Source organism: Triticum dicoccoides, chromosome 5A (genome assembly GCF_002162155.2).
Source record: "Triticum dicoccoides isolate Atlit2015 ecotype Zavitan chromosome 5A, WEW_v2.0, whole genome shotgun sequence".
Taxonomy (NCBI): Eukaryota; Viridiplantae; Streptophyta; class Magnoliopsida; order Poales; family Poaceae; genus Triticum; species Triticum dicoccoides.
Window position 1 is genome coordinate 382,971,395 of NC_041388.1, and position 12,832 is coordinate 382,984,226.

Below are 12,832 nucleotides of genomic sequence, written 5' to 3' on the forward strand. Positions count from 1 at the left end.
TACAGCCTCCAATTCTGGAACCACTAAAAAAAATCCCCATTGCCTGTTTTGACTATGGCCGACCGTGTTTTTGTCCTACGTGTCTGCCACCTCACCTTCTCCCCCGGCTCCTCCATGCCAACACATTGCAACAAACTTTCAAACTAATTTTCTCCTAAATTGTTTCTGTGTTTGCCTGAAATTTGAATAATACTGTCAGGAGATCACCTTTCAGATTTTTTTCTGAGAAGTTTGCATTTTGAGGCAAAATCTGAAGCGAAAACTTAAGAACTACTCCCTCTATTCCTAAATATAAGTCTTTCTAGAGATTTCACTATGGACTACATACGGATGTATATAGATGTAGTTTAGAGTGTAGATTCATCCATTTTGCTCCGTATGTAGTTCATATTGGAATCTCTAGAAAGACTTCTACTCCCTCCGTTCCTAAATATAAGTCTTTCTAGAGATTCCACCAAGTGACTACATACGGAGCAAAATGAGTGAATCTACACTCTAAAATATGTCTACATACATCCGTATGTTGCATTCCATTTGAAATGTCTAAAAAGACTTATATTTAGGAACGGAGGGAGTATGTAGGAACGAAGGGGGTAGTTTTATCCTAAATTGTTGGATGAAATCTGAAAACTAGAGTCAGAGGATCATCTTTGATTATATATAATTATTTATATTTTTCTGGGAAGTTCAAATGTTGACAAAAGATTTGAAGCAACAAAACTCATAATTCAAACTGTCCAGAAAAATGTGAAACAATTACAGAAAATCAAAGATGATCCCCTTAATTTACTGGTCAAATTCAGCCAAATGGAACAAAGCTTTAGGAAACCATCAATTCTGAAGTTTGTTGTGTCATGTTGACGTGGAGGGGAGTAGATAGAAGTTGAGGTGGCAGACACGTAGGACAAAACCGCAATCAACCACAGTTGGAGTTTACACTTTAAACAGAGAAGTTGGGGAGGGTTGTAACTTAAACTTCATCAAGAAATGAGGGAGGTAATGCAGACTTCTCTCTGTTAGGAAATTCAGACCGATAAATTTCTTGTTTCAAAAAAACAACTGAACTTTATATAGTGTATAGAGTGAGCAGGAACCAGTACATAATTAGGTAATAAAATTTTCATGTCCTGTACCAGTAGTCCAGAATCGCAGAATGTAACGCACAGCTGTCAGAGACTGGGGAACTTTGGTCTATAGCCTCACAGTCCCAGAGTCATGATCCAGGTAGTTTAGGGTAGAAACAACAGCAGCATGCACATGGGAAGGGTGTGCTGGGGTCAGGAGGGAAGAAATATCCCGCAAAGAAAAAACGAGAGATAGATTAGTAACTTTAAGTTCATTCACTTTATATGTACCGGTGGCCAGGAGCTTGAAGCCAATAGTTTTTTTTTTTTGAAAGGGGTACTTGAAGCCCATAGCTGGGCGGGCCAAACAGAAGGAAATACCTTGTGGAATGTTGTTCCAAGGCCCAGGATTAGATGTATAGTGTACAAGATCCCCATTGGGTGGGCGGGCCACACCACGGGCTGGCCCTAACGTACCTCCGCACCTGCTGGTGGCACTACAAACATCGCAATTTTATTTTGGCGAAGTAGCACTTGATGGTATCAGGTCAATTATTCCTAATTGATTTGTGTTACTATTTACTAATGATCAGTTACCTAGTGTTCTGTGAAATGTACTCAATTTGTTTTCATAATTGTTTGATTTTGTATTAAGAAAACAAAGGATGCTATCATGCTAAGAATCAATTCAGTATTCGTCTTCCCTTTGGACCTGCTGATAGATGGTTGTTCACCATTTTGCAGGGGAGAGGGTGGAAAGTATTTTGTCTAGATTGGTCATCATTGTATGGGTTTTGGTTCTCCTCGTTATTACATCAAGTTATACAGCGAATTTATCATCAATGCTTACCGTGCAGCAGCTTCAACCCACAGTAACTGATGTCCATGAACTCCTTGCGAAAGGAGAATATGTAGGCTACACAAATGGCTCTTACTTAGGGGACCTATTAGAACAAATTGGTTTTGACAGAAGAAAGATCAAGCCATACAGTAATCCGGATGATTTTGATGATGCACTCTATAAAGGTAGCAAAAATGGTGATATTGCTGCTGTGATAGAAGAAGTCCCATACATCAAAATATTCCTCTCTAAGTATTGCAAAGGTTATACAATGATCGGACCAATTTACAAATCTGAAGGTTTTGGCTTTGTAAGTTAGCTATACCAGATAATTTTTGTACATTACATACCTCTAAAGTGTCAAGTATAAAATGACTAGGAAAGTTATACTTGAAAGATACTCAGACACAGAAAAGGAACCGACACGTCAAAGAACATACTTACGTAAACATGAGTATATATGGAAATATAAGATATAGATTAACAAAGTTGTGGCATGATCAATGAGCAGTGCTAAGATCCAAGATGATAACAAAGCAATGCAGTTTAACAAGACAATACCTGGTATGGAGGTCATCATTCTCCGCAATCTTTTACTGCAGTTAGTACTTTCAAAAACTTTTAAGCCATACTGTTAGTTGTAGTAGTTTGTTACAAGGAACAACTTATAGTAACAAAAACTATTGGCCAGTGATGTAAGGTTCACGAACTATGCAGTGCACATTTGAACATATAGGTACACTGGACGAGAAGCATATGCAGTGAAAATCATATATTTAGTTCTAGAAAAAAATTATATTGACCAAAGACACCAAATTACATGCACAAAGAACTATAGGCAGCAGAGTGGCATATCACAGCTAGTATCAGGTTGATAGCTTCTATCGACCAAAACTTGAAATTACATCACTCAAAAAGAAAGAAAAAACAATTCAATCCAGGGGCACTTGTTTGCAGAAAGTGTAAATACGTACCATGCTATTTGTGTTCACTTTCGTGTGGAAAATAATTTTTGAATTCCTATTACTCAAGTAGTTTGTATAATATTGAATATGTTTACTTGCGTAGGCATTCCCCAAGCGTTCCCCTCTGGTCGAGGACTTCTCAAGGGCAATCCTCAGCATAACAGAGGGAGATACTATCATTCAGATAGAAAGGAAATGGATAGGAGACCAACATGCCTGTCAGAATGACGGCCCCACCATCGGCTCAAGCAATCTAAACTTCAAAAACTTTTCAGGACTCTTTCTGCTCACAGGAGTTGCTTCAACTTCTGCCCTTTCGATATCCCTCATGATGTTTCTCTACAAGAGGTACAAGATAAGGAACGGCACAGGTCAGATTGAGACGACTGCAGATTCTAACCCGTCCCACGATATGCAGTTAACTGTACCTGATGATTCAGATAGCTACGCCTGCCAACAAGAGATAGAGATATCCAGAGAACTCACAAGCCCGTGTTCAGAAGTCCAAACAACTCCGGATTTTATGCCTCATGGAACACCAGGCAATGGTTTGTAGCGCCATGTTAAGTCAGCCTTATTCAGGTTCTCAGTCTCCAGAGTAAACCTGGTCAGCTTTTGTTCTCATGTGTGTATTTGCCTGTGTAGTATGTATGAATGCTGACAGTCATGCCTGCTAACTGCATGCCAGTGCAACTGCAATGCAACTGTAAGCTTATTATGTAATGTATTCTAATTTTGCTCAGGTTCCAAGTGTAAATCAAAAATCTATCAGTGTAAGACTGTAATCCAAGGAGTATCAGGGTAGCCTGAACTACAATTTGGCACCTGTGCATTGTGTCTGTGTCCCTTATCGAGGTCTTCCGAGAGCATCGCCCCCTTTCTTCCAGTTTCAACCATGACCACTGCACAGCTTCCTCTCAACCTGAACCAACGCTCAGGTTCCAATGCTCGCATTTCATCAGACACCCTAGAGTGGGGCAGGCACAATGTGTATCCACCGTATCTGGAGGCGGAAGCAGATTTTTTCTAGACTAGATAATTGCCCGCGTGTTGCAATGCGCATAAATATTCTAGTATGTTAGCCAGTGATTTATCTGCCCATATTAATGTGATTGTATAAATAAAGGTGCACCGTGCACCGTGCAAGTGATTTACCAACCTAAATAAATTTTAGGATTATACTTGGTAAAAACTTGTTGACTTGTCAAATGGAACATATTTTTATTTGGTAAGTCAATAAAAGGCTGGGCAGTTAAGATGGTTTTCAAGGAAAACCGGTGAAAAAAACAAAGATATAGGAAGGGAAAATTCAAAACGCAGAGAAAGGGGAACATACAGGTTGGACGAAGGACAAGGTGGACGACGGATCTCTGCGTTCTTTTTGAGCAGGAGAGAAATAGGGGCAACTCCAACGTCAGTCCCAACTGACAGAGTTAAGGAGGCAGCCATCCAATGCTAGTCATCAAAAAATTTCTCACTGGTCCGCCTCTCTTTTCTCAGACATTTCATCGAACATGCTGTGTTCACTCCCGGCAATGGCACACACTGCACTCACACGCCGGCGGCCGAGCTCGCTGGAGAGGCCGGGCCGTCGCACACACGCACTGCACACACACACACACGACGCAAGGTGCACACACGCGCGCATGTCACGCGCCCAGCCGGCAAGCACGCGCTGACTGGCACGCACGCACGCGCCTCTGCGAGGAGACCGCGCTCCTGGAGCTCGATGGCGGATGCCGGACGGAGCGCACCGTCGGAGAAGGACGACGACCCGCTGGGCGCGAAGCATCGTGGTGGCCGCTCCTCCTCGGCCGCCATGCCGCGCGGACGGACGCGCGCGCCACGCAGCAGATCATGGCCACGGACCACGGACAGGCGCGTATGTAACTGCAGCCTCGTCGGTTCAGTTGCATTTGCATCGTCAGACCAGTGCATGCACCACCAGATTAGTTAGTCCGTACTCGGAGCGAACGACGACGCCCACCATGCACTCCGCCGACGAGCCCATGTCCACTCCGGCCGCGAGAAGTAGCACCACGGCAGCAAGGGAGGCACCACGGAAGGTCGCAGCGGAGGACGGCGGCAAGAGCACGGTGTCGCCGTCAATTGAGCATGAGCAGCAGATGACCCGGTCTCGCTGCGGCACCTGGGCATGGTGGCTGACCCGGACTCCGAGCCTTCCGTGCTCACGGAGGTGGGCGCGCAGTCGTCCCCCTCCTTTCGCCGCTCGGCGAGTGAATGGTAGAAAACCACCACATTGAAGCCTAGGATTGCAGAAAAGACTCTTCTACATTTTTGTGTCAAAAAACACTGATTTTGGTCCTAATCATTTGCAGAAAATACCTAACCGTTTGTTCGGGCAGTTTAACCTCTATTATGACAGGTGGGGCCCTGTTTCGTCTATGTGGCGTCACGGCCACGAGCTGACGCCGTCTAACGGCGTGGCGGCCGCTACTGGTCCGTCGTGTGAGTAAAAACTGGATCGATCCAGCTCTCTTCTCACACTCTCGCCTCTGCCTCACCCTCTCCTCACTGTTCTTCTCCCCGGCGCCGCCACACAGCCGACCGCCGTTCTGCTGCTCCCCGGTGCCATGGTGTTGTGGAGCGACGAGACCAGTAAGGATTCAGTCCTGAACATCTCCTCCTCTTGTGATGGCATCATCAAGGTCAGTTGATTAGATAGCTAGAGCTAGAGTTAGGGTTAGTGAATTGGGGATTTTGTTTGAGCTTGATCTGAACCTAGCCTTCTCTTTGCTTGCTCCCGCAGCTTCCAGCTACGATGCACGATCCGAATTTCAATGGCACTGATGCAGATGTGAATGTCTTGTGTGAACACGATGAGCCGGCCGAGCGCTTTGTAGCATTTGAAGGGATGCACACGGGCAGGAGGTTTCTTGGATGTGCTAAGAAGGTATGATTCACATCCTGTGTAAAGGAAGTTGTTTGCTTAATGCTTTGTTTATCAAGATGTTAAGATTTTTTTAGTTTGGTCTTTGTTTAGCTTGTTCTGACATGCCTTGTCATTAGTGGATTGTACACATTGTTTATTGTGGTCAGTGCTTACTCCTTTGTTTATCAAGTTGTTAAGCTTGGTTAAGTGCTTTGTCTTTGTTTAATTTGCTTTAGCCACCGTTGGAGTGTGTTCTCATTAGTGAATGGTAGTCATTGTTTATTATGGTCAGTGCTTAATGACTTGTTTACTAGTGGGCAATGTTAATTTGTCTGTTGTATGGTAAGGAACCTATCAGTGCTTAGTGACTTGTTTATTTGTCTGTTTAACAGTGCACATATTAGATACCTGAACCTGTTGGTTTGATGGTCTTGAAAATACGATGGAGTATGGCAGTTAATAGTGGTCTTCATCCTAGTCACGTAGACAATTATTTATTCTTTTATTGTTTATAATACAGGAAGGCATAAACTGTGGAGTAGTTCAATGGATTGATTTTGAATGGCCAGACTCAATGGAGAAGGCATTGGCCAAGCTATGGGATATGTATGAGGAGATTAAGTCAGCTAGGACCAATGACAATCTAGAGAGTTCCTTTGCAATTCACAACCTGACAGAAAAGAAGAAGAAACTACAGAAGAACTATGACAGTTTGTATGCTGATGTGAATGCTCTTTTAGATGCCCAGCAGCAGAGGGGTGTGGAGTTAACCAATCAAAAGGAGCAGAAGCAATATTTGAAGTGAAGATTGCTGAGCTAGAAACTGTAGTTGGCAACTTGAAGGCAGAGTTGTCAAAGAAAAAGGAGGAGGAGAAGAAACTACAGGAGAACTATGACAGTTTGTATGCTGATGTGAATTCTCTCTTGGATGCCCAGCAGCAGAGGGGTGTGGAGTTAAACAATCAGAAGGAGCAGAAGGAATATGTTGATGTGAAGATTGTTGAGCTTGAGACTGTAGTGGGGAACTTGAAGGCAGAGCTGTCAAAGAGAGAGGAGAAGGAGAAGAAGATGCTGCAAAACTATGGAACTCTGAAGAACCTGACATGTGCTCAAGCCAATGTGATTAGGAACTTGAAGTTCAATCATTTGAAGGAGAAGGAGAGGCTGACAGAAGAGAGGCTTAAACTGCAGTATCACATTTCTGAACTTCAAAAGTCTGAGGAAAAGATAAAGTTAAAACTTCAGGGTGTGAAGGCCATCTTAGATGAGTAGGGTGCCTTCTAGTATGATAATCATCTATCAGTTTCTAGATGATAATCTTCTATCCAGTACTTTAGTATGAATTTGTGACCCAAGTACTTCAGTGATGAATTTGTGATCTATGGTGTTGGATCCAGTAGTGTTGTAATCTAGATGATAATCATCTATTAAGTACTTTAGTATCTATTTCTGAACCTTTATGTATGTATTTTGTGAAATCAGGTGTTGGATCCAACCTTGATGAACCTTTATGAATATGAGTGCATTTTGATTGTTATGTGGTGTTTGTGCTTAGTAGAATCACATGTGCTCAAGCCAAGGTGGTGCATGTGCTAAGTTAGTAAATTATGTCATCTAGATTCATGGATTAACCTTGAGGGTCATTTCATCGATATATGGACAAGGTAACCATAGTGTCACCTTGAGCCTCATCTTGTCGACATATCGATGAAATGACCCTAGAGTTTACCTAGAGCCTCATCTTGTCGACATATCGATGAAATGACCCTAGAGTTTACCTAGAGTCTCATCTTGTCGACATATCGATGAAATGACCCTAGGGTTTACCTTGAGCCTCATCTTGTCGATATATCGATGATTTGACCCTAGGGTTACCTAGAGCCTCATCTTGTCGATATATCGATGATTTGACCCTAGGGTTTACCTTGAGCCTCATCTTGTCGACATATCGATGAAATGACCCTAGAGTTTACCTACAACCTCATCTTGTCGACATATTGATGAAATGACCCTAGGGTTTACCTTGAGCCTCATCTTGTTGACATATCGATGAAATGACCCTAGAGTTTACCTAGAGCCTCATCTTGTCGACATATCGATGAAATGACCCTAGGGTTTACCTTGAGCCTCATCTTGTCGACATATCGATGAAATGACCCTAGAGTTTACCTTTGTGCATAATTAGATGTGTGATCTGCTCTCTAGAGTAAAACTGTATCGGATATGCCTCTTGCTCATCAACTTGTGCAACTCTCCTTGTTTTTTTGGATGGCGACCTATACACCACACCTTCATCACTGACCTCATACACAATCCTCTCTCCAACACTGCCTATAGGGACCTGCTGCTCACAAACATGACCTAAGTTTAAATCTCCAGGTCTGGGCTCACTACCCCTAACTACTGTCAGATTAACTATGGTCTGATCTCTGTTGGCAATGTGGTCTAGCATCTCATCAACCTTGGCATCATCACAGATCTCTTTCAAACCAGCTACTCCCAAGCCAGCATCCCTAACAAAGTACATGTAGTCATCCTCTTTGTAGCCTGCTGTCTCTATTAGTGCTATTAGATTCAGAAATGTTATGTCTGAAACACACATGGTCCTTTCCAAATTGTCCCTGTCATGAAAGTGGAGCCTAACTTCCCACACATCATCACACAAACTACAAAGCAAAGAAGCTACACATTAATTTCTATGCATACATTTCTAATAATTAAAATCAATAACAAACTGAAGTATATACAGTGCACAAATAAATAATTAGCACACATACAGTTCCAATGCACTGACTACACTATATACAGTGCATATTAAGTTAACTGAAATATTACATATTACTAGGTGAAACTGACACATATTCAGTTAACCGAAATCTTTTGAACACTAAAAAAATTCAGTTAAGTTCATACAGTGAAGCAAATCCATTTAACTTCATACACTACCCTAATCCAGTTAACTTCAGACGTTGATAGAATTCAGTTAACTATTGACACTAAACAATATTCAGTCAACTGAAAACCTTTTGTACACTGAGAAAATTCAGTTAACTTCATACACAGAAGAAAATTCATCTAACAGATAGGATAAATATCAGAGGTTAGACTACAAACAATAATGACCTACAGTTCATTCAAATCGAAGCCTAACTATTGAACTATGAGAAATTAATCCTTAACCCTAATCCTAGAAATTGATCCCTAACCCTAGAATCCACAGTAAAGGAGGGGGACAACTTACTCAACGCTGCCAAATCCAGAAGCCCATTGATGGCTACCCGTCGGAGTAGCTTGCACAGCACGGGCAAGAGCGCCGGCGACGCGGTACTCAAGCGACGGCGACGACGCTCTCCTCTTCGGGGCCCGACTAGGGTTTGAGCTGCCGCACACCTCCTCCACTTCGTTCGATTCGCCGCCACGAAGCAACCCTCCGCTGCAGCCTCCATCCGCTCCCCCGCCGGCGGCATCCACTCCACCGCCGTTGTCAGGGCTAGCCGTCGCCATGGAGCACGGGGAGAAAGGGAGATAGAGGAGAGTAGAGTGGTGAAAGGGGGAGAATGAAGTGGATAAGGGACCCGTGCCGTTTTGACCGAGACGGCACGTCCGTTGCCACTGTAGCACCGTCAGACGGCGTGAGCTCGTGGGCGTTACGCCACGTCCTCAAAATCGGGGCCCACCTGTCATGATAGAGGTTAAACTACCCGAACAGACGGTTAGGTGTTTTCTGCAAATGATTAGGACCAAAATCAGTGTTTTCTGGCACAAAAACGTAGAAGAGTCTTTTCTGCAACCCTAGGCTTCAATGTGGTGGTTTTCTGCAATTCACTCCCGCTCGGCCGGCCCACGTTCGCTGGCGCCAGCCTCCCGTGCAACCGAGAAGCTCGAGCTGCGCGAGTTCGAGGGCGGGGAGCGGGCGCCGCTCCAGCGAAGCTTCGTGCTGCTCCCCGTTCACGTCGAGGTGGCCAGCGACAGACGGTACAGCGGAGCTCCGCGTGCGGGCGGCGATGCGGGCATCGACGGACGGCGGGAGACGGCGGCAAGACGAGGATAGCGGCGGACTTGGGAATTTTTGCGAGGGAGGGAGATCATGGCTGAGATGAGAGAGAGAGAGAGAGAGAGAGAGAGAGGCTGTGGTGTGGGTCCATGGTGGCTTTTGCTGGGCCAGGTGGACATCCGGATGCCGGCAAACTACCTCCAGTTTGGTTTTCGCTTACAAAGAGGATGGGACGTCGACCCGTTGGACTAAGGTTGCTTCCAGACCACTCGAGTTCGAGTTCCGGCTTGCACGCGTGGTGCTCGCGGAATTTCTCTTATAAAAAAATGCCAACCAGGGTTAGCCTTTGAATTGGTCTCATTTTTTGGTTTTCGCCTACAAAATTTAAACACTTCGAATTAGGACAAATTTATGAGCCGCGTTGGAGTTGTCTTGAAACCACCACAAAAACAATGACAATATGTGCCAATGTTGGATGCTTGGTTTTACTGCACGCAAAACTCTTTTGCCTTACATGAGATTCTGTTGATTGAGCGTTGTTTTAGTGAACAATGACAATTTGTGCTGATGTCGAATGGCTTGATTTTGCCGTGGGCTAAGCTCTTCTACCTTACATGAGAAAAATATCTCGTGTATCAGAGCTTGTGGTGCTACTGGTGCACCGAACTCACATTATGCTTTTAAAATGTTTAAAAAATTCTGAAAAAAATTAGCCCAGTCATACAACATCAATGTAGCTTGTCATAACAAATCAAGTTAAAATTTGGAATATAACTCGAAAAACAAAAATGACAAATTCAACACTAAATAGTACATAGCATAACTTGGGCTTTAGATTTGACCCACTATCACACTGATGTCAAATTTGTCATTTTTGTAGCTCAATTTTTTTTTTCAAATTTTGATACGATTTTTTGTGACATCATACATTGATATTGCATTAACGTGCTGGATTTTTTTTAGATTTTTTAAAACATTCTATAGCATACACACCGGTAGCACCACAAGTGTGGATGCACCGGATACATTCCCGCCTTACATGAGATCCCGTTAATTGGGCGCCGTTTCGAGCAGTCCCCTCCAACTCTAGTCAAGTTGGACCGGGCATCTTCAACATGGATTGGGAGATATGTTTACCAACTGCTAAGATGTTGCCTCAGTCCTATGCATTTTTTTATCATTGTCTGCTACTTTTAGTGAATGATAATGTGATTAAAATGTGTCATTGATTAAGATTTGAAATATACTGGCAATTTATTAAATGGTCTTCAGGAAGGGGTGGCCGCCTGTGACGCTAGGAATAAAGGTTACTCCAACGTAGATGATCAATATGGACCTCACCAAATGTCGTGGACACGTCCAGACGTGTCTGCGGATATTTATAGGCGTGGAGGCTATCCAACCATAGACAACAAATATTCAGACCAATTCAAACGTTTCGTACACAAACACAGATGAAATACATGTTAAACGCACACACAATTTGTTAAATTTGGTACATTTACAACTAAATGGACGAAATTTAACAAATTTTAACCTAACCTAAACTAAATGGGGTACCCAACGGGGACCTTGCAGGCATGTCCTCCTTGGCCATATGGACCTCCGTCACCATCTACGTCATTGCCGAGCTGTTATACGTGTCGCTGTCGTCGGAGTCGTCGTCTTTCTAGTGACAGAAGGCCCGCCAGGTGTTGCGGCATCCATGCCCGGCCGCCGTAAGCCGTCGTCCTTCCAGTGGTGGAAGACCCGCCAGGCGTTGCAGCATCCCTGCCCGGCCGCCGCAGCACGCTTGATGTGCAACCACTCGGCTGCCTCCACCTGGTGCAGATGCTCGGCCACCTCTACCTGTCGGTTACAGTGGTCACAGACTCTACCCGACGACGCCTACCCTTGCGTTGGAGCCTGTCAGCGTTTCTGTCTTTCGGGAGATCCTTTTTTAGGAGATAAGCAAGGTTTGGTTTGGTCCACTCCAGGATTACAGCCAAGATCATTGCTCCCTGGCCTTTGAGTTCTTGATCCGGCTCCATTTTGATGGAGATGCTCGGGCAAGGTGTCCAATGGACTTGGTCCTAAAGGGCGCCCATCCTCACGTGGGTGTCAACCTGTTGGGGAACGTAGTAATTTCAGAAATTTTCCTACGCACACGCAAGATCATGGTGATGCATAGCAACGAGAGGGGAGAGTATTGTCTACGTACCCTCGTAGACCGAAGCGGAAGCGTTGACGCAACGTAGAGGAAGTAGTCGTACGTCTTTCCGATCCGACCGATCCAAGCACCGTTACTCCGGCACCTCCGAGTTCTTGGCACACGTTCAGCTCGATGACGATCCCCGGGCTCCGATCCAACAAAGCGTCGGGGAGGAGTTCCGTCAGCACGACGGCGTGGTGACGATCTTGATGTTCTACCGTCGCAGGGCTTCGCCTAAGCACTGCTACAATATGACCGAGGTGGAATATGGTGGAGGGGGGGCACCGCACACGGCTAAGGAACGATCACGAAGATCAACTTGTGTGTCTATGGGGTGCCCCCTGCCCCCGTATATAAAGGAGTGGAGGAGGGGAGGGCCGGCCCTCTCTATGGCGCGCCCTAGGGGAGTCCTACTCCCACCGGGAGTAGGATTCCCCCTTTCCTAGTCCAAGTAGGAGTCCTTCCATGTAGTAGGAGTAGAAAACAAGGAAGGGGCGCAGCCCCTCCCCCTAGTCCAATTCGGACTAGGCCTTGGGGGGGGGGGGGCCTGCCCTAGGCAGCCCCTCTCTCTTTCTCGTATGGCCCAATAAGGCCCAATACTTCTCCCGGTGAATTCCCGTAACTCTCCGGTACTCCAAAAAATACCCGAATCACTCGGAACCTTTCCGAAGTCCGAATATAGTCGTCCAATATATCGATCTTTATGTCTCGACCATTTCGAGACTCCTCGTCATGTCCCCGATCTCATCCGGGACTCCGAACTACTTCGGTACATCAAAACTCATAAACTCATAATATAACTGTCATCGAAACCTTAAGCGTGCAGACCCTACGGTTCGAGAACAATGTAGACATGACCGAGACACTGTTGGAAATATGCCCTA

General features: G+C 44.9%; 1 protein-coding gene across 1 annotated transcript in view; it reads left to right on the forward strand.

Moving 5' to 3' along the window:
* LOC119301651 (glutamate receptor 2.8-like) overlaps window positions 1-3,835 on the forward strand; it is a 7,476-nt gene extending 3,641 nt beyond the window's left edge. Inside the window, exons 4-5 of the mRNA XM_037578645.1 lie at window positions 1,809-2,215; window positions 2,974-3,835. Coding sequence (XP_037434542.1) covers window positions 1,809-2,215; window positions 2,974-3,426 — 860 coding nt within the window. The 3' untranslated portion in view covers window positions 3,427-3,835. The remainder of the gene's footprint in view (window positions 1-1,808; window positions 2,216-2,973) is intronic.
* The last annotated feature ends 8,997 nt before the right edge of the window (window positions 3,836-12,832 follow it).